Genomic DNA, 22,346 nt, shown 5'->3' on the forward strand with positions numbered 1-22,346 from the left:
AAGAGGCCATGAAATCAGGCTGGATGATGCAGTGTCTTGGGCAAAGCTGCCCCCAGCCGTGCTGGGCTCGGGATTGGCCAGGACTCCAGGCAGGGCCCCGGGGACAGAAATCATTTACCCAGTGATGCATCCTTCTAAACTCCAAGTGCCTCCCCCATGCCACACTCTGGGATCACAGAGGTGAGTCAGGAGTGGGCAGTACTGTCCTCAGAGCTCACAGTCTGGCCAGAGGGCGGTGGAAGGGAGGGAGGCCAGGACCCCCTGTCCGTGGCCTGGCCCACAGCAGCCCAGCTGTGACTCTCTGTGGGTGAGAGGGGAGTACAGTCTGGGTGGTGATGGCCTGGTGTGTGGAGTGGGGGGCGACCTGCTTGCCCCTGGGCCTCACTTTGCCTCTCTGATCGTGGGGAGGGTGATATGGGCCTTTTCCAGGGTCACTGCACGCATGCCTCGTAACAAATAGCCTTGCGGCTCTTAGGACCCTCCAGCCCCCTCCAGGCTTAGCAAGTAGGTGCTCTCCTGGGGGTGGGGGTTCACGTGCTAGAATCTGGGGCAGGACACGGGGCACGGGTCTTCCTTCCCATTCTCCTAAACCTGCTTCACCGCACACACCCATGTTGACCCTGCCCTCCCTCACCCCCTGCCCTGTCCTTAGTGCTCCTGATGGGCTCAGGCCCTGCCACCTGCTGACAGAGAGCTCCCAGGCCCGGGGAGGAACACTGACTGGTGAGAGCAAGGTCCGAACGCCACGGAGGTGGGCAGCCTGAGCAGTCTGCAGCCTCCTCTCCTCCCGGCAAACTCCTACTTCCCCATCAAAACCCTGGAGGCTGTGTAGAGGCAGTGACCGCAGGCTGATGTCCCCGTCTGACTTGGGTCGTTCCTCTGTGCTTCCCCTGCTTCCAGCATGGGCCTCGTGCTAGAACTTTGCACCCGGCAGAGCAGATGATTGTGACCCTGCTCACCTCCCTGGAGTTGGCAGTCAGGTCTGTCTTCCTCTCTGATTCTCCAGCAGCCCACACAGGGCCGGGCCTGGCCCGGGGAGGGCAGTAGCTGTAGTTCAACCCATGCCCTCCCTGCCCGCCACTTCCTGGGCCCTAAGCAATGGCCCTGCCTTAGCCAGTGCGCTAAGCTGGGTCTCAGGTGCCGGGGTCCCTCTGACAAGGACTCTGCTGCCCCATGGCACCGAGGTCCCTTGAATTCGATTCCAATCTGTGTCCTTGTCAGCTCCTGTGCTGGGCCAGCTCCTGTGCTGGGCCAGCATGGGGACTGAACTCGACCCGGGGCCACTCAGCTCTTTCCTGGCCAGCCCCAGGCACCCCATGGCACCGCACAAACACCTTAGATGCGGGGGTAGAGCCTTGGCAGTGGTCGGCAGGCTAAGGCTACAGCAGGTGCTGGGGGTGAGGATGCGGCAAGGGCTGGGGAGGTTAGGATGGGTCACCTCCTCAGACGGGCTCACGGGTGACTCGTCGGAGCTTCAGCACCTGGGAACTCAGGGAGCATGGTGTTTGGAGTGCAGCACCGGGGGCAGCTTTTCAGACTGGGCGCTGTCCTTGTGAGCAGGCCCCAGGGCTGGCCCCACACCCAGCAGCCACCCAAGCAGCCTGTCAGGGCCAGCGCTGGGGCCACAAGCAAGTCCGTCCCTGACTCTGCACACATGGAAAAGTCTGCGGGAGGCACGGCCGGGTGCGGACGGACAGCATGAGCGGCTGTGCCCCTGTGCACAGGGAGGTTTGCACCCAGTAGTGCGTGCTCCAGCTCGTGAGCTCTGGGTGTTGGTCAGCGCTGGTCACCTGCAGGGCTGGGGAATGATGACCCCGCCTCTCCAGGGCGGCTGCAGGCTGGTCTACTGTCCCCTTTTCAGCCTCCTCTTCCACCTCCATCTAGTGAACTGAGTGACCCTGCAGAGGTCACAGGCCCGCAGCCCAGAGGCAGGCACCGGATACCTGGTGTTGGTATCTCTTCTGGGCCTTGTGCATGCCTCCTGAATGCCGTGTCAATCATTTTTTGACACTGCTTTGCCAGAAGGATGGGTTATTCATACGGGGGGGGGGATGGGCAGTGTAGTCCTCGGTGGGATTTCTGACGTTATGTTGCCTCTGCAGGGCGCAGAGGTGGAGGGGGAACTGGCCCGGGTGCGTGGGGAGCCTGGGGACTTAGTGGGAAAGCCTGGACAGGGATGTGGCTCCTGAGCTGCCAGGACTGGTCCTAACCAGGGGTTGGGGGACGGGAAATGATCAAGGAGGACAGGGGCGGCTCAGCCTGGAGGTCCTCGGTGGCCTGGACACCCATGTGCCCTTAACTTCCCAGGACCCATCGTGCCAGGCATTGGGCAGGGCCCTGGGCCCAGGCTGGCTGGCTAGAGCCCCTTGGGAGATTTTGGGAGAAGTCCCTGTGGATCCCCCGTGACAATCACAGGTCCTGGTACGCAGTCACCAGTCTGGACAGAAAACACATGAATCGTTGAATGAATGTGGCGCCCAACCCAGGGAGGCCGGGGTGCACTCGTTCACGCATGGATGGAAAACCCCATCTTTCAGGGCCTGAACTGTCACACAGGTTCCGTGAGACCCCAGAGATTTATGCCTCATTCTCTGGGGAAGGAGTGATGGCCTTCCCAACGTCTGGTGCACGTGCTCTCCTTTCCTCTCATACGTGTAACTCATAGATTGCGTGGATGCTGTTGAATTTCAAATCCTTGCATGTAATCCCTGCAGCATATACGGGAACAGGGTGTACCCGTCCTGCGCATTGAGTGACTCTACACACACACATTGCACATAGACAGAACGTGTCCTTGAACGCGAGTGTGCTAGGAATATAGCGTATGTGCCTTTTGGGTATTGGTGTAATGCAGGTGGTTATGGGTCCCGTTCCGCGTACACGTTCACGCTGGTCACAAAGTTCCCGTCTGTGCTGTGGACGTCCTGTGTGATGTACCCGTAGACGCTGCCCTTGTGTGTTCCACAGATAGCTTGTGCGTACTTTACTTGCACACGTGGTTATTTGTACCCCTGGTTGTAGTGTTGTGTCACAGCAGAGACAGGAAGCGGGTCCAGTGGAGAATACATGCGGTGTGTCAGTTGGAGCCTGTGCAGGAAGCAGCACTCTCAGTTGGAGCAATCAATTAATGGGCTGTTTATAGACTCTTCTGGAAAGGGTGAGTCTGGCGGAGGGAAAGCCACTAGGGAGGGCGTGGCTCCCTGGCAGGGTGCGGTCTGCGTTACTGGGACTGTGGAGAGTGGCTCGAGGCTGTGAGGCTGCTGGCAGATGAGGCTCATGACCAAGGTCCTGGTCTTCTTCTGGCCTCCTGGCGACCTAACTGGAAGCCAGACAGCAGGGTGTTGAAGAGGTCCTGCCTGGCTGTCTCCTCCTCGGAAGGTCCTGACCTCTGGGGGCATCCATCTCCCACACTCGGCGACACCTGCACCTGACTGCTGTGTGTCACCACTGTAATGGAGCAGCGGGATACGCCGTGGGGGCACCAGAATGAAGTGCTTTCATTATGCAGCAGGACAGATGGCCAGAGAACCGAACCACCCTGTCACGGGCTTGGGGCTGCTGTTCCCCGGGGCCACGTGAAGGAAACGGCTCTGACCATCACTGCTGACAGGTGTGGGTGGGGCCCGAGAACCCCATGAGCAGCTTTTGACCCAGCAGATGCATCATTGGTCTCCTCTAGTAAATAGATTGCATCCAGAGCCATCAGCTAACATCACCACCTTTCTACGTGTCCAACAATCTGTTTCCCCACCATCCATCTGGCTTTGGTATCTGCCACGCAGGTGAGCTATATGGAGACATAGTGGGACTCCCACCCCTGCATTTTGTATAAATATAAACCCACTTGTTTACCGAGATGTGCCTCATTCTTTCCTGAAGACCCAAGCCTCCATCTGGTACCCTTTCCCTCTAGGAAGAAGAGCTTCCTTTAGTAATTGTGCCGTGCAGATCTACTGAGAACAAGTTTTCTTTCATGTTAAAACGTGCTTTGACTTCATTCTTTAGAATTATTTTTGTTATTTGATTTTTGAGAGCGAGTAAGCAGGGGAGGGGCAGAGGGAGAGGGGGACAGAGGATGTGAAACGGGCTCCGTGCTGACTGTGGAAAGCCCGGTGTGGGGCTTGAACTCATGAACCGTGAGATCATGAGCTGAGCCGAAGTCAGACGCTTAACTGATGGAGCCACCCTGGTGTCCCTTGACATCACTCTTAAATGCTGTTTTCTGTGGATGCACAATTCCAAGTTACCAGTCTTTTTTTGTTTGTTTCAAGCTCCTTAAAGATGTTCTTTCACGGTTTCATGGCTCCTATTGCTTATGATTAGAAGGAGTATTGAGATGGTTTTCTGTGTGATGTCTTGTTTCTTTCTGGCTGCCTTCAAGACTTCTCTCTCTGGTTTTTAGCAGTTTGGCTCTGATGGCTGGTTTTCTTTGTAGTTCTCCCGCTTGGAGTTCACTGGGCTTCTTGAATCTGTAAATATGTGTCTTTCACCAAATTTGGTCCATTTTGGCTATTCACTTTTTTTTTTTTTTTTTTGGTCTTGCTGGGATGCCTTTTGATATTTTCCTAAAGGTCTCTGAGGCTTTGAGAATTTATTTTTAATCTGCTCTTGCTCTGTTCTTCAGGTTGGATTTCTGTTACTATCTTGGTTGTTCTCCCCCTCGGCTTTCTGTTTCCCATTTTAGCCTTTCTGGCCTGACTCCAACTTTGTCCTGTCGTTTTCCCTCTTGTGCAAGGACGATGGGGTTTCTGAGGGGTTGGAGCTCCGTGCTGGCCCAGTGGGATTGAGGGCCAGAGAGGATGAAGAGAAGGCGCCCTGGAGGCAAGCATAGGAGGTCACTGCTCTAGCAAGATTAGGGCCCTTGGGGCAGGTAGGGCACGCACAGATTCATGCCAGGGGAGAGACAGACAAGCTGGCCCTAAGTGATGTGGCCCTGGTAGAGAGCTGGGGACTTGAGTAGTCAGACTGTTTCCTAGGGGGGAGAAGGGGCAGGTGAAGGTCTTGGGGCCTGGTTGGTCCCTACGGAGGTACCAGGCCCTGACTAGATGCTGACTCAGCAGATCTGCACAACCCAGTCCCAGTGGGGACTGGGACTTACATGGGATGGTAGTAACACGAAGAAACCAGGGTTGGGAAGGGTTGGTGCCCAAGATAGTGCACATGATTAAAGAGCTATGGGCCCATAATGGCTCGGGGTAACATCAGGGAAGCCTTTCTTGATGGAGCAAGATCTGACATGTTGGAAGGTCTCAGTCTAAATACTGCCCCAGGATTCAGGGTTTGGTTTGTTTTTTTTTCCTGGACAGTATTAGTTCCAGAACTTGAACTAGAGCCTACCGAGTCTCATGTTCTTTCTGCCATATTGTGCGGACCCTATCCTGGCTCTCACATGATCACTAACTAGCTGAATGACCCTGGCAGGTGCCTTCACCCTTCAAGCACTGCCATCGTCATTCAGAATGTGAGGAAAATACAGCTCAACTCTATAAAGTTGACACGGGCTGGATGAAGTTGCATGAAGAGTTTGAGAAGCACTTACACATGGGAGGTCTGGAAGGATTCTTTGGTCCCCTCGTTCCTGAGAAGCCTCCATTCACACAGTGGCACAATGTTATTCCTTCATTTGTTCAATATTCTACCTGCTACCTATCACCTTGGGTGGGGGTGGTGGTGCGGGGATCTAACCGTGAACAAAGCGGATACGAGTCTTTGCTGTCATGGTGTGTATATTCCACTCTGCAATGACTCCTCTTGTCAACATCCACCTTATTCTTGGTGCCTGAAAACTCTGGGCTCAAATCCCAGCTCTGAAGAAATCAAGTTATCCTGCTATTAAGTAACTGACTCAGTTTTCCCGCCCTTGGTGTTGGACTCGTCGTGCTGGGTTTGGAAGGTTGTTAGGAGGTCAGAACGAGGCACCGTAGGACCAGGACTCAGCAGAGAGGCAGCGGCACTGGTGTTGCATGGTGGGCATATGTAATATTCTCCCTTGGGCTCACTCCTTCTGCGGTCTTCTCGTTAGTGGGTGTGTGGCTTTTCCTTTTCAAGCTTTGCTTTGCTCTAAGAGGAGCAGGGAAAGCCCCTCCGCACCCCTCTGAACGGCCCCAGATGAACCGCCCCCAAGTCCCCCCCCCACCCCTGAATTGCAAAGGACCCTTGACCAATTCTTCCTTGTTCCTCTCCCCCCCTCTCCCGGCCTCCACCGTCTTCCCAGCCCCAGCCTCCAGCGACCTCTTCCCCGGCTCCCCCTTGTCCTCCTCTCTCCCTCCCTGTCTGTCCCAGCCCCACCCCAACGGAGATGCCCAAGTGCGACCCCACCCCAGAGCTCATGGGGCCTCTCCTCACGCCTTCTCCCTGTTTTCTCACCCCTCCCCTCAGGTTATGGGCACGCGGCCCCGGGCACCGACGCGGGCAAGGCCTTCTGCATGTTCTACGCGGTGCTGGGCATCCCGCTGACACTGGTCATGTTCCAGAGCCTGGGCGAGCGGATGAACACCTTTGTGCGCTACCTGCTGAAGCGCATCAAGAGGTGCTGCGGGATGCGCAACACGGAGGTGTCCATGGAGAACATGGTGACCGTGGGCTTCTTCTCCTGCATGGGGACGCTGTGCATCGGCGCGGCCGCGTTCTCCCAGTGCGAGGAGTGGAGTTTTTTCCACGCCTATTACTACTGTTTCATCACGTTGACTACCATCGGGTTCGGGGACTACGTGGCCCTGCAGACCAAGGGCGCCCTGCAGAAGAAGCCGCTCTACGTGGCCTTCAGCTTCATGTACATCCTGGTGGGGCTGACGGTCATCGGCGCCTTCCTCAACCTGGTGGTCCTCAGGTTCTTGACCATGAACAGCGAGGACGAGCGACGGGACGCCGAGGAGAGGGCGTCCCTGGCCGGGAACCGCAACAGCATGGTCATCCACATCCCCGAGGAGGCGCGGCAGGGCCGGCCCCGCTACAAGGCGGACGCGCCGGACCTGCAGTACGTGTGCTCCTGCACCTGCTACCGCCCGCAGGAGTATGGGGGCCGCCCAGCCGCCCAGCAGAACTCCTTCAGCGCCAAGCTCGCCCCCCAGTACTTCCACTCCATCTCGTACAAGATCGAGGAGATCTCACCAAGCACGTTGAAAAACAGCCTCTTCCCCTCCCCCATCAGCTCCACCTCCCCCGGGTTACACAGCTTTACCGACAACCACAGGCTGATGCGACGGCGGAAGTCCGTTTAGGGTGCGGGGCGTGCCGGGCAGGCGGGAAAAGTCGCTTGTCCTCCTTGACGTCACGTGCCACCGGCCCACCTCGTCTTTTCGTTCTCATTTATTCGTTCCGGGCATCCTTGGTTGTGATGGTCATTGTCACGATTACCTTCCCTCCTTCCTTTTCCCTCCCCCCCCCAGGTTTCACGTCCTCCCCCACCGCCCCCGGCGAGACAGAGCAGGCCCAAGGGGAGAGAAAGGCCCGACTCCCTCTGAGACTCGCGTCTGAGCATGAAGCATGGATTCCTTCCTCCCTTCCTTCCTTCCCAGCGAAGAATGCCTTACACCCCTCCCCAGCCTGCCCCACCTCTGGGGTGGCTCTCCCAGGACAGGTGTGAGACCAAGACCACCAGGCAGAGCTGAGAGAATATATCCGACCCAAAGTTGCCCCCCAGGCTGCCAGCCGGCCAGGGACCACCGACGTGGTGTCTGCCCTAACTTCCTCCCTCTCGTCCTCCCGAGCACTGGGTGGGTGTGCGTGCGCGGATGGTGTGTGAGTGAGTGCACACGCCCATGTACCTGTGTGTGTATGTGTGTATCGTGTGACAAAGCGGAAAGTGGCAGGTATTAATTTTCTTTTCCACGACACAGTTCTGTTAAGAACCTGCTTTCAGCTGCTTCCAAACAAAAATGGGAAAACAAAACCCACTAGGCTTTTGATTTACCATTCTGCCAAATCAAGCATGCTCCATAAGCAGGCCCTATCCCAGATGTGTCATGACCATATTCTTTAGACGCTACGTTCTAAATTATATTAACTTCTTTTTCGGGGTGGGTGGGAAAGAAGATACGGATCATCTTAGCTTGCCAGTTCAAAAATTTTTTAAAAGCATGCACTTTGTTAAAACTGGTATGCATTATCAACGCAAGAAAACAGAACTAGCAGCGGAATTAATCAAAAGCCAAGAATAATACGAATTAAAGACATTTTTAATTTTATCATCTCCAGTTCCAACAATTTACCACACAACTGGAAGCGTCAGGGGAAACTGGAAAATTGTTGGAACCTCAGAGTACCTATTTTGTTATTTCCCTCTCGCTTACATGGTGGTGATGGTGGTTTATGCAGCATCGATCTGCATAAGTAAGAATCACAGTGTGGGATGCTTGGATGAGAATGGGTATTCGTGGATGTGGTTTCTTTTCCTAATAAAAAAATGACAGGGCATTCCTTGTTTAAAAAAAATATATATATATATGTATGTATGTAGTTCAAGAAAGACGGTCTCTAATTGCATTTGATTTGTAAATAAGGGCAAGTCTGTGTTGGTCTCAGGAAGCGTTTGGAGGTAAGGGTGGTGTCTTGGCCTGTTGGGAACTTGTCGATCTCCGGGGATGGTTTTCCTGAGGAGTGGAGAAATTCCTCCCCACCCTCCCTTTAGATGGCTCAATGGGAAGGCCTGTTAGTCTCCTGGGGGCAGCTAGGTCATTGAATATGGCATGTTGCAGGCCTTTTCAATGACAGGAGTAAAGGAAAGTCTGGTGCCTTTCATTTGCCTGGTCACCACCCCTGTCATTTGTAAAACTCACCTATCCTCCCATGGCTTCTACATAAACTCAAAGGTCACAGCTCTTAGATAGAAAAGGGCTTTAACTGCTTTGCCCAGAAGCAGCAGTGGGAGCCCCCGTGGGATCTCCCAGAAGGGAGGATCTCCCTAGAAAGAGTGGACCTTCAAGCTTCCTGAAAGGAGAGGGCACTAAATGCCACCAGTCCCAAGCACCTGGGCCACTGGACTGAAATGCAGCAGTCCAGGCTCCTCCAAAGAGGCAGATGCTGCAGTGTTTATGTCACATGTTGAAAATGGCGCCTGCATCAGGACACAGAGCCTGAGGAAGGGGTCTGGGAACCACAGCTTCTCGAGGCCAGAATAGACCGTTCTCAACCTTCAAGGTTGTCTCAATGCACTCATTTTGAATAGATGCATATTTTAGGGATAAAAATTTGTCCAGAAAATAGAAGCAGTTAATTTTTTTTTCCCATCGGAAGAAATTTTTGGTGATAGGGGGTCACGGGTATGAAAATACTAGCCCATCCTTGCAGAGTGCTTCATGTATTGGAGGAGTCCGCTTAGAAGAAGTGTGAGGTTTCTCATCAAAACCTTTGTAAGGTGTGTCCTCAGATGTCTTTGATCTAGAGAGGAGACTGAGGTACTGAGAGGGTGAGGGGTTTGCTCAATGTCCCAGAGCTGGTCCTGGTCCAGGAAGCGGACCCCACCACACCACGGTGTCCTCGTTAGGCCCTCTACTGAGGGCACCTGCCTCTCTGTCCACAGGTGGGTGCACCAGGACTCTTGAGTCAGAGGAGCATGGGCTCAACTCTTCATTCAGAGCTGGTTTCCTGACTCAAATATCCATTTAAAGTGGCCTTCTACTTAAATGCCTCCAGTGACAGAGAGCTCCTCCTTTCTTGGGGAGATTGGGAAAACATTCCGTATTCTATATTTCCACAGAGTTGACTGTTCTGTATAGGATTAAGGATCGTAGGATGGAGTTTTTGCTGTTCAGTGATGACCACCAACTTAAATATTGGAAGCAGCATGGAACCTGTCCTGCCATATCCCTCTTATTTCTCTGTCCTTGGCGACTGTTCAGCCCTCTGAAGGACAATCAGTGAGTCTTCTCTTCCAAAGTTAAACATCCTTTTTCATGCTTGGTATATTGAGGGGACAGAGGGGAACCTAGCTTTGCTTCTTTTGTGACGGCCATCTCTTTCTTAGGTGATGGCCCAGCGGTTCGCTACCGTGGTCTCTGGCCAAGGAGTTCTCCATGCGCACCAATGAGGTGCTCTCTTGGGGACAGTGAGTCAAGGGCCTCCAGGGTCCTTCTCTTCCAATAAAATGGGTCTGAGGAATCTCCATCTAGGGCTTGGACACCTGAGACCTGCTCAGTCAGCACAAGAATCCTCAAAAAGCCAAGAGGAAGCTTAGTCTGAGTCACCTCACCGAGATCCCTCATTTTTGGGGGGTGGGGGAGGAGTTGAGGTGCAGAAAGAGTGAGCTGGCATCTCAGGTCAGCCAGCCAGGCCCTTGGTCTTCTTGTGGGTTTCTCCTGCTTTCTTTCTGGCTCTTCGGTCACTGCTGTTGCTTATACCCCCAAGGTCCCTCAGCACCTCAAGGAGTCTCTGTTCCTCCCTCTCATGCCTGACGACTTCTTTCCGGAGTCAGGCTTCTCACACCCTTCCAGGTAGCAGTGCCCACTCGGCGAAGGGGAGAAGTCACAGGAGTTTGGAGGCAGGCTTCAGCTTCAGTTAGGACGAGCTGAGAAGAGCTGCATTCCACCTGAATCACAGGGGGACTGGCTGGCCACCCAGTTCTAGATGCAGGGTCTAAAAGTCAATATGCCTTGTAGATCCTTCAAGAGCTTTTGGACTCTTGCTCGAACGTTTTCCGCCTAGGAGATCTTAATCCATCCACTCCACCAAAGACAGGAGGGTGGGCAGTGGCCCTAATGGTCCCAAACAGGTCTGGGTGCTTTCTAGAGACCTTCCCTGTTTCCCTCTTCACCACACCCTTGCTGGGTGGAAGGTGCTATCACACCACGGGACTGTTAGACTCTCATTTACCTCAGAGTGAACCCACTGTCTGGGTTTTTGAGATGCCTGCTTAGCCCCGGAGCTGGGATCGGGTCTCTTCCCACCCACACCCCCTTTGTCTTGAAACCCAGGCAGCAGACCCTTCAGCGCAGTCAGCTGCCCGGTGCTCCCTGCAGCATCTGTTGTGCTCCTGCCGTGCATCACTGATGGGGAAGAGCTGCCTGCACTGGGCATGATCACAGCAGGTCATTTGCAGCCCAAAGATCCCCACTGGGAGAGGAAGCGGATGGACCCAGGCTGTTGGCCAGGAGGCCCGCCTTTGCAGGTGCTGAAACCCCATCTGTAAAAAGGGGAGGGTGACTGCAGAACCTTGGCTGTTTCTTCTCTGCGCAAGGGGCCTTGAGTGGGGAACCGTCTGGACAGTAACTCAGAAACCCACCAATAAGTCTAGGAGGTCGTTTTTCTCTGCCTCACCTAGATCTGAAAGCCTTGTGGATCCTGATTCCTAGCAACGATCACTAGCAGCTGGAAGGAACGGGTTAGAGGCGTTCACTGTGTGTGCACATTGACTTGGAGAGGGAGGTAAGAGCACAGATGATCAGAGGAGGAAAGCCACCCACCACTGAGGTCTATGGCCCTATTTCTTTAGGCAGTCTTTTTAAATAATTGGCCCTAATTAAGATACCAGTTACGGGCATCCACAGAGGCGTGAGGTCTGAGGTCTGTGTTGGAATGCATCCATTCTACTAGTGTGACGGGTACCACCTTCTGAAGTGCTCCAAGAGGGGTGTCAGACTGGGCGCGTGTCACGTGCAGGCCTGCTGCTGGGGCTCTGATGTGGGTTTCTTCCGGTAATGGCTTGTGTGGGACTCTGGATGCCTCCCAGTAGAGGAAGGGTTGGCAGGGCAGGGACCTGGTGCATACCTGCTGCTTCGCTGGGCCCCCAGAAGTCATAGGACCTTCCTAGACCTCTTACTGTCCCATAACACGACGGGACAGCTTGGGTGGGATTGATGAGCACTTAGCACAAAATGAATTTGACCCACGAAGACGTGTGCCCTGGGTGCCCCCATCAATGAGCATATTTGAAGGTCAGGACACCAGAAAGAATACCAGCAACGATTTGGTTTGGCAGGGTGCTGGGGAGACAGAGAGGGACATGTGGTGACACCGAGAACAGAGGTCATCATGTGAACCAGGACCCGTACATTCTTGACCGCACACCTTAGTAGGCGCTGCTGTTGGGGGGTGGGGTGGGGTGGGGTGGGGTGGGGGGAGATCTTGTTTGCATGATTCTCCCCACCGACTGTTTTGAAAGTTCCAGATTAAAGTTGAGAGAACAGCATGATGAATTGCCATATACCTATCACCTAGACTCCCCAATGTTTGGTACTTTGTGACATTTGCTTACCTCTCCCACCCTTCCCATGCCCTCATGCCCATGCTGAGGTATGTGGAGAATGAAGTGGGGTCTGGAACATTTAGGTGGATCAGCCAAAGAAAAAATTGCTGATCTCCTGGGAACGAGAGCATTGTCCTAGAGAACAGTGCCCTTAACACCTTAGGAAAGTTAGCATTCGTACAATAATAATATCTCAAATACAGCATCCACATTTCCCCGATTGTCCCAGAAACGTCCTCCGGAGCTTTCTTGTGAATCGGACAGACAGCCCAAGGTCACGTTCCATGTTGCCTGTCTGGTTGGCCCAGATTTGCCCAATCTAGGACATTCTTTCTCACCATTTTTTTCTTTTGGGAGATTGCCATTTTGAAGATTCCAGGCCAGTTGTCTTGGGGAACGGACCCATGATCTGCTTCCGTCTGCTGATTTGCTCAGGTTAGGGAATTTTAGGCAAGAAAACACTGGAGATGTGTAGCCATGATTAATGCATTTGAGGTGTTTGGCTCTCTTGAGACCTCTGTGATTACCCCTCTCATTGTAGAAAGAGAAGTCACATTAAACATGGTTCTCGTGTTGGTGAGACTAGTGGAAGCTTCTGGAGGTGTCCATGAGTCCCTAGATACCGAAGCCCAACACCACCCTGCTATTTCTGACTTCTGACACGGAGCTCTGCTGTGCTGTGGAAACACCAGCCATCTTTTCCCTAAACATCTGTAGGGGTGATCCAGCTATAAATACACATGAAGCACAGAGATCTGCTTTTATCGATTTCAAAGCTGGCTGGCAGGTAGAACCCAGTAGGATTGTTGTAAGGATCCTGTAAGCTAGTTAGGGTGCTCTGGCACCAGATAGCTGCTCAATGAGTATTAATGATCGCTGAGCCTTTCCTATAATTAATAATCATAGAACTGTAATTGGTTTTATGGCAGTGCTCTTGGCTATTAAAGACTGTGATTCTGACCTCTATCTTTGAGATCTTTACACCGGCAGGTTCTATAGCACGGATTTTTCGGTTCTGATGCCATAAAGCAGCCTACCTGCCGTGGCTAAGTAACCTTTCATTTTGATCAAGAAAATCAAGAAAACATGCCCAGGCAGATTCCCACCTCTGAGCCTTTGCCCCTGCTGTTCCTGCTACCTGGAAGGTCTCCCTGCTGCTTTCCAGCATGCAGGTGGAGAAGGGGGCTTCTCCCTCATCCTTCAAAAGCCGCTCTTGACCTTTTGTCCCTTGATGGACTCAGGGATGCCTTCCTCTGGGCTCCCTAATTCTTTCTGTTGCAGAAGAACATTGTGGGGGGCAAATGGCGATGGTCCTGGCCTTAAGCGCTGTAAGTGCTGGGAGGACCCAGAGAGGTGAACCGTGACAGTCCCATTTCTAGCTTCTTGCCTACGTGGCCACTCATCCCCGCTATCAAGACATGTCTGACCTTCAATGCAGGTAGTTGCTCCTTCCCTGAAAATCGGTGCACACCCGTGTGCTAAAAATCTGTCATCTGCCATTGGTTACTCCGTGTCGTTTGCCTGCCAATGTTGAGTGTGCCCCAAGCTGCCCACAGCTGGGCACTTCCCATAAAGTGGGTGATTGGTACGTCCTCAGTCTCCAGAAGCACACTTGTGCCATTTCACCCTGCAGTGGGGGGAGGGGGCCCTGTGGTGGCCCTGTCTGTCACCAGGAGCCAGGTCAGCGCTGTGTTCTCACGGAAGTCCCGCCAGTAGAGGCTGAGTAGTGTGGGACCATGCGCAGTGAGTGACCGGAACCTCTGGGGCCTCAGCTCTGCACCTGCCCATCATGGCTCTGGGGCCCTGGGACACAGGCACACCCTTCCTGCCTCTGTGGGGCAGCGTGTGGGGAGGAAGCCGCTTAGTCTGGTGGCACCTTGCACACCCGAGACTGGCCTCTGACATTCACAGGTGGGGGGTGGTTCTGCCTCTCTGGGCCTCCGTTTCCCTAGCTTTAAGTTGGAGGTTAGAAATAAACCCTGCTGTGCAGAGTGGCTATGGGAGCCACAGGGGATGACACTGGGTACCCGGTCCATGCCAGGTGCCCCACTGGTGCCCTCACCATCTGCTGCTCTCAGAGCGGCCAGCCTCAAGGCTCCCGTGGGTTAACTCCCAGGCATTGGACTTGAAATCATACCGTGGAGAGGAAGTGATGGAGTCTGGTCGAGGAACTCAGGTAGGGCTTTGTGGAGGAAGTAGCTTTTAGAACTCTCTGGGCAAGCCTTGAAGGAGCAGGTGGGTGCTGTTTTCAGCAGAGGCATGGCACGGGAGTGCAGATTTCAGCCAGCGAGCAGTGGAATCCTGCCCCAGAGCCACACCCGACAGACAGGAGGCGGCGCAACTGTCCAGAACCTTCACAAGCTGCTCACATCCTCAGTCGTTCGGGCCAGTCTTGTGCTCAAGAACATTCCCCGGCTCCCCAGTGCCCACACAGTAAGTTTATTTCAAGGCTCTCCCCCCTCACACCCTAGCCCGAGTCTCAGGCTTCTGTGGAGGACCTGTCCATCCGAATGTCCCTACTGGGGTCTCCTCCCGTGACAACTCCACAGGCAGATCCTGGAGTCTCACCAAACTTGAAGCCTTTGGAGTCTTATTGTTGAGGTGGCGTTAATGGTTGTGTGTGTGTGTGCGGCGGGGGGAGTGTTTAAGTCTTCTGGACATTGGCTCTAATTTGCATAGGGGAACATTTTTGGATAAGGGCTGCTTGGTCTGTCACTCGGGCATCCGTGGGACTTGTCCTGGCAAAGTCTGACAGCTACCAAAGATTAGCATGGAGCTGATGAAAGGAAAAGGTCACGCTCACTTGGCGTGAAGAATTTGCCGCTCCCTGATCAACAGATTCTGTGATTGCCTGTGACTAGGGCCTCGGGCCCTGGGCTAAGGCCTCATGGGAGTTGCAGATGCTGGTCTGGGCCCCTGCCCTTATTGCAGGTTTCTCCCCTCGAGTTAGGGTCTCTTATGGCTGTGGTGCTGAGGGCAGGGCCCTTTGAAGAGCCAGGGCCATCTGCCGTCGTGGTGAGCGCTGGCGGGCACGTGCCATGATGTCCGGTCAAGGTCAAGGAGTGGCATCCTGGTATGGAGCTCCCCACCCACCCCCGTAGGCAATGCGTTGTGGACTTTGATTTTGAGGCGAGGCCTCTGAGTGGTGGAGGCTGAGGGGAGGCATTGGCTGAGTGGAAAGTAGTCTAGCCTAGGAAACATGACCCAGGGTTCAAACCTTGCCTTTGTGATTTGCTGTGTGACCCAGAGCAAGTCATTTCACTTCTCTGGGCCCGAGTTTCTTCCTTTCTAGACTGAGGGGTTTGGCCAAGGTCCCAAATTCCCACCGTGCCCCACCCCTCCCCCAAACCTTGTCTGCCTCGTTCTCTCTGCCCCCAGCTCCAGCCTGGGGAGGACCAGCTGGGCTGACGTCAACCGGCATCTGGAAGTATCAACCCAGACACCTTCTGCTGAAGGTAACTCTCCCAGTTAGACGTGTTTAATGGCATATGGATCCTTAATTAACCGATAGCTTCTTGTGGTGCATCTTTGCTTAGTTTCCTGGGTCTACGTAAGGCACCCTGACTGCACAAGGTGCCTGTTCTAAAGAGAGAGCACCTGTGCCCGGGGGAACCCTGGGATGCCGTGTCTGCAGCCCTCCCCCTTGCTGGTAGGAGGATGGGTCTGCCTCCCCAGGATCTGCCTTCCCATTAGTCCGGAAACCCCAGTTCTCCCTTCCATCTACCTCTGTTCTTCCCTGCTGTGTTCTCAGCTCGTCCTGACTTCAGGGCTCTTTGCTTCCTGGGAGGATATGTCGCCCCCCTACAGAAGCCACTGGCTCAGCACGGGCCATCCTGCAGGGCCCCATCTGACTCAGGTCAGCTGTCTTTGCTCTGCTGGGGCTGAGCCACGACAGCTCTTGGGCCTGCACGCAGTGTGGCACTATGTAGACAGCCCCTTTACTGCTCCTCCAGTCTTGTGCTGGGTGGGGCGGCTGGGCTCAGAAGTAGCATCACTGGGAGGGAGCCCTGAATGCACACTTTCTGGCCCTTCCTCCCCAGGCTCTGTGCTCAGGCTCACAGGGAGAGGTGGGTCTTCTTGCTTACCAGAAGGGACACGGGGACTGCCTGAGGGGGGAGGCAGAAGGGGGTCACTTCTAGGTGAGCGGGGAGGCTTCCAGATGGGCGGGCATTGGACAGGACAAAGTTCTGGGCCTTCAGGAAGAGCATTTGCTGAATGTGCTGGTTCCTTCACATGGTTCAAATGCCCAGCTCTGTGCAAATCACCAGGGCCCAAAGCCCGAGAGGAGAGCCATGCTCAGAGCAAGCCTTTGTCATTAATCATGCCAAGCTTCGTCCTCAGGTGTCTTGGCTGAGTAGCAGTGGCCCCAGAGGGCAGACCCCAGCCCAGAGGGCAGTTCCCTGCTACTGGGAGGGTGGGCTGGTGGACCCAGGCAGGAGGCAGGGGAGTCAGAATGTGACTATGAGATGCGGGTCTCCCAGAAAGGCCATAGGGTCCCCTGCATGAGGCAAAGGGCCTGGCCAAAGGGGACAGAAGAACTTCAGCTGAACCCTCTCCATAGTCTACTCTGTGCCTGGGGAGGTCACCGTCCCTGGGAGGGAGACATGAGAATGGCTTGGAGGAGGACTGACGTTCAGATAGGTCATCCGGGTGGACATGCCCCATCTCCCTGGGCCCCTGTGAAGGGTCTAGAAGGGTGGGATTGTTCCAGAAGGATTGAGAGTGGAGAACCCGGTCCTTTAGATGCTGCCTGGGTTCTGCCTGAGGCACAGGGGCATGGCCTTCCTGGCACCTGTGCCTCCTTGCCTGGTGACCATGGGAGGAGTCAGGGCAGGAGGGCACTTGCAAGGTGAGGCATCTCTACTTGGGGAAGCTTGTGTTCTTCATGGCTTCCTATCACTCCTGGGTCCCAGTTCAGGTTCCTGGAGACCTCCAGCATCCAGAGAGCAGCTCTTGGTTTCGTGAGGTGTGGCCCTCAGCCTCGGCAAGTGAAAACGAAGCCCTAGCATTGCTTCTTCCAGCTCCTCAGCACTGGGAGCTGGCGGCCTCAGGGACCTCTGTCAGCACCTGGCCCTGGCTTCCTGCCTCCCCCTTTGTGATCGGGCCACATGGCCTTGGGCAAGCCGTGTCTTAGTCTCTTGCACGAAGGATGATGTAATAGCCAGGGAGAAGCAGGTGTCCCCCAGATAGGTATAGGTGGAGATGAAGGAAATACGTGTCATTATGTGTGGGGCTCTTGCTTGACCTTTCAGTGGGGGGGCAGGACCAGGTGCTCCCAGTGAAGGGTTCCTGAGCTGGACCAGCTCTTCTCTCCCAGGAACAGCACATTTTTCAGGTACAGGTTTTCTGTAGGCCTTCTCACACCGATGAATCAAGTCTCCATCTACTTCCTCCGACCCCTCTCTGTTGATGGGTTCTCCTCTCTGGCCCCACCTTTCAGTTCCCAGTGGACCAGATGCGTGGTGAGGGGGTGGGTGGGAGGTCCTCCAAGGACCCGAAGCCCACAGTCTGTCCCAAGCCTCTGACAAACCTTGGGGGAAAGTCTTGCCTTTCCTGAATCTAAGGGGACCCTACAGCCACCAGGTGTGAGCTGCAGCCATGGTGGCCCTGGTGGCTCCACGGGCCCCTATGTGTGGTATGGCCTGTTGATTATTCACTGAGCATGCTGGGCATCGGCCATGGGACAGCCTCAGCGAGAGGCGTGGTGAGTGGGACCATCAAGGTCCCTGACCTCTGAACACCAAACTCTAGCACATGCTTCCAAGATGCCCAAGGTCTAGAAAGAGAGTCGGCTGAACAGATATTGGGATGAGAACATGTTTCAGCAATTACTGTAGTCTGAGCTGAATTTTAGGAGTTGGGTAGAAATGTAAAAATCCAACGAACAGAAAAAACATGATATCGAGAACCCAGTGGAGCAGAACCCACAATTAATAATATTTCTCTATAATTTGATGGCTCCTCAGAGAACACACTCCTGAAAAAAGGCCAATTATATATTGGTTTATTCAGCCTACAAATAGCATTTTGACAGCCATCTGGGGATGGCAGGGACTTCCAGAGGTTCTCTTAGGCCACCCTCTGCATTATCCAGCTTACCCCCACCGGAAGGTTTGAAGCAGTCTCGTATGCCCTTAAATGTTAACTATGGGGCTTGCAACTAAACCGACATCAGACCCAGGCAGAGACTTCAGAGAAGACAAGTAGGTTTTAAACCACTGATCTGGTTAACAAGGAGGAAGAATTTCTAGGCTATTCCCAGCAGGCCAAGAAATTACAGATGCTCCCTCGAAGACGCACAATTTTTAATGTCAACCAACCGTGTGTCCTTGTACCTCAAAACTTTAACAAGAAAAGAGCATCATTTGTGACCCCACGCATAGAGTTGTTAAGCTTGAATTAGTTACAAACTCACACGCAGTGAAATGATGGGTATGTATGCACGGGAATGGGGCGGGCACAGAGATGTGGATTCTCACATATTCATTTAGAGCGTGTGTGTGTGTGTGTGTGTGTGTGTGTGTGTGCACTGACTGGGTATCTGAGTTTTGTTTTTGTTTTTTTTTTCCTTCATTGCTGGACATTTTCATGTCTGCGTGTGAAGAGGACAGGGGTCTGGTTCTGATGGGCGTGTGGATGTGGCTGGAGGCCCTCAAGGATGTTCCCAGGGGACGGTTTTGGAAGTCAGGATGTTTCTACCAGAAACTGGGCCGGCTCGGCCACACTGCGGGTGGATGGGATGGTTTGTCCCGAGCCCCTAGCTGGGACCTCCCTTCCCACCCTGGTGGGTGGTTTGGGCACCGGACCACGAGTCTAACTGTGGTCTGGGCATCGGACCAGGTGGTGGGAAGCCATTCCGGGTTCGGCAAAACCAGTGATTCCAACTGGACCACAGTGAACCAAATTCCAAGAAGCCTACTCTTGTCCTTTTCCTGTGTTTCCCCTTTGTTGATCTTCTCTGGCCTTCTCCGCCTGTGGAGAGGGTGCCTTCACAAATGGCCTTAGCATGCCGTTCTGAAGTTGAACAGAATGAGATAACCATCAACTGAAATCAGAGGTATTTATTGTCACAGCTTACCTGAAGAACGAAAACAAACAAAACTGTATCACCAATGTTTACAAGTCCGAGTAGACATCCAGCCCGTGTAAAATATGTAATTTATGCAAGGGATTGCATCTTTCTTTTGTAACGAATGCACTAAGCAACCTGTATATATTTTACAATGTCTTTACAGAAAAAGAAAGAATCATTTACTGTAGTGTTGTAAAATAATGCACTTTTCTAATTTTTTCATTAAAATCTCTATGGCACGTTTGCAAATGTGTCTTTGTCTTCCTTCACTAAGACAGGGCAAGAGTCCCCCTGATGTGGGGCCCCCCACCCCTCAGCCACCTTCTGACGGCTTCCTGTAGCGAGGTAGACAGGGTCAAAACTGGGCAGCCCATGGCAGGCCCACTAAGGAGCCTTGGTCCTAAAAAGCCCAGCAAAGACCTCAGCTGAACCGAGAGCTGATTTGCCAGTGTTTGTTTTTCTTAAAAAAATTTTTTTAAATATTTATTTTTGACAGACAGAGCCAGAGCATGAGCAGGGGGAGGGCAGAGAGAGAGGGAGACACAGAATCGGAAGCAGGCTCCAAGCTCTCAGCACAGAGACCGACGCAGGGCTCAGACTCACGGACCGTGAGATCATGACCTGAGCCGAAGTCGGACGCTCAACCGACTGAGCCACCCAGGCGCCCCACAGCATTTGTTTTTCTTTTCTGAGTGAGGAGCCTTAGTTCAAAACAGGAGACGTCCCCTTTGCCCCTTTTCAACTGCTGAGTGTTGAAGAAAGATGGGGAAAACAGCAGGTGCCTGGTATTCTCTAAATCAAGGGCAAAATCTGTGGTAGCCCCCCCAACGTTGGGGGCTTCCTGACTTCACACGTGCTCTGGAGTCACAGGCCTCATGGAGCCCCACCTGGGGATGCCAGGGTCAGAGCTTCCCGGGGGCCGTGGCTCCCCAATCTGGGCATCACCTTTGCCCGAGGGCTCCCACAAACAGACTGCCAGACCCCACCCTGAATGTAGGTCCAGGATGGGGACGGGAGTACATGCCTCTAACAAGGTCTCAGGTGATGTTGACGCTGCTGGGGTGGGTGGGGGCCCCACCTTGAAGACAGCGGTCTCTGTACTGTCCCAACTGAGATTAGGGGGAGACCCTGGCCAAAAGCACATCATGGCCACAGGGGGAGCCCCACAAGGCCAGGTTCCTTGCTGCCTGTCTTGTAGGAAACGTCTGTACTCACGGAACACCTAGCTGCCCTCCCAGCTTGGTGTGGCTTCCTTGGGCGCTTGCCAGAGGTTCGTACAGGAAACGGGATGGACTCCGGTGAGTACCTGAGCTCTTGGTGACTGCACCTGTTCCCCGAACACATGCCTGGCTTCAGGAGCTGGGTCTTCTGAGCCAGGCATCGGCAAACTTTCTACAGAATGCCAGCTAGGTAGCTTAGACTCCGTGCGACAACCTAACTGGGTTGATGTGGCAGGAAAGCAGCCAGAGAGGATTCATAAAGGAACGTATGGGATGGTGCCCAATAAAAAACTTATTTATGGAGACTGAAGTTTGAGTTTCCTCTCATTTTCATGGCAACGAAATATTATTCTCCTCTTGCCCCTCCCCCCCATTTAATAATGTAAAAGTCATTCTGAGCTGGGAGGCCCTACAGAGACCCTTGTTGTGAACCCCTCTGTGAGGTCATCTGTAAAAGGTTGGGGGGGGGGTTGGGCAGGGAGCCAGAATTTGAAGGTTGTCAGCTTCCTGCTTCTTACGATAGTAGAAGGGCTAAAATCAGGTCACGAGTTGGAGGAGCCTTTATTTTACCCATTGTTCTTGGGCTGCCACTTCTTGGGAGGGTTCAGAGAGATGATTACCCTGGGCAGACCCCAGACTAGCCTTCCCTGACCCTCACACCCCATGCATTGTCTTCCTTTCTCTCTGTGCCATGCCTCCTTCCACCCCAGCACGGGCCAAGACATGGCCATGACCCCTCAGTCACAGGTAAGGGCCAGATGCAGCAATCCTCACGCCCGAGGTGGGGGCAGGGGGCAGGGGGCAGGGGGCAGGGGGCAGGGGGCAGGGGCTGCTGTCCCACATCCTGTACCACGCAGAGAACCTGCTCACGTCCAGTCTCCACGTCCTGCCTTCGCAGGGTGGTGGCTTTGGAGCCTACTCAGGGAATCTGTTCGTCAACATTCACAGTTATCACTGTGTACCTATTAATAAAAATGACCATCTAAAAAAATTAAATTCTGTGTAATTTTTCTGTTCGTTACTGTACTACATTGTTGGATTTTCACCACATTGTAGGGTATGTTGATGTTAGCCCGATATTTAGTATAAAAACATTCACTTTGGGGGTCCCTAAATAGGACACCAGGGTGGCTGAAACCAAGGTGACAAAGAGGTCCTGTGACTCCTATTGGGGGGCGGGGGACAGGTCACAGTGCAAAGAACGTGAGATTTTGAAGATTTTATTCTACCCTGCCACAAATGGAAAATCCCATCATCAAAAGCCACAGGGTGGACATCACCGATCGCAGGGGCTGGTTTTCAATCCAGCTGCTTCTGTGGGCATCTCTGTGTCCTCCAGAAGGAGTAATAAAAGGAACTTTATTTTATGACGATTAATAATTCTTTGTCACTTCTACCATTTAATGGCGCCATGTCCTTGGACATTCCTCATCTACACATGGGCAGAGAGACACTATTAACTAAGGGCCAAGTAGTCACTGCTTAGTAATGGTGAGATACTATCACTGTGTGCCAAGTGCTTTTTAATGGAGAAGATGTTCAGATAATGTTTTCACCTATTTAGTATTCGTCCCCTTCTAAAATATTTATTTTGAGTGGGGGAGGGGCAGAGAGAGGGGGCAGGGGAGAGAGAATCCCAAGCAGGCTCCTCATAGGACAGTACATCACCTGACACGGGGCTTGATCTCACAAACTGTGAGATCACGACTCGAGCTGAAATCAAGAGTTGGACGCTCAACTGACTGAGCCACTCAGGTGCCCTAAACAAAATTTTTTTTTTTAGAGAAGCTTAAGGTTCACAGCAAGATGGAGAGGACGGTTCAGAGAGGTTCCCTGAGCTCTTCCTCCCCCCTTCCCAAGCCTCCCCTGTTGT

General features: G+C 53.5%; 1 protein-coding gene across 1 annotated transcript in view; it reads left to right on the top strand.

Moving 5' to 3' along the window:
• The window catches only part of KCNK9 (potassium two pore domain channel subfamily K member 9), a 75,875-nt gene extending 68,512 nt beyond the window's left edge, over positions 1 to 7,363 (top strand). The window contains exon 2 of the mRNA XM_027063836.2: positions 6,379 to 7,363. Coding sequence (XP_026919637.1) covers positions 6,379 to 7,220 — 842 coding nt within the window. The 3' untranslated portion in view covers positions 7,221 to 7,363. The remainder of the gene's footprint in view (positions 1 to 6,378) is intronic.
• Positions 7,364 to 22,346: the final 14,983 nt, after the last annotated feature.

Source organism: Acinonyx jubatus, chromosome F2, assembly GCF_027475565.1.
Source record: "Acinonyx jubatus isolate Ajub_Pintada_27869175 chromosome F2, VMU_Ajub_asm_v1.0, whole genome shotgun sequence".
In the NCBI taxonomy this organism is placed as follows: domain Eukaryota; kingdom Metazoa; phylum Chordata; class Mammalia; order Carnivora; family Felidae; genus Acinonyx; species Acinonyx jubatus.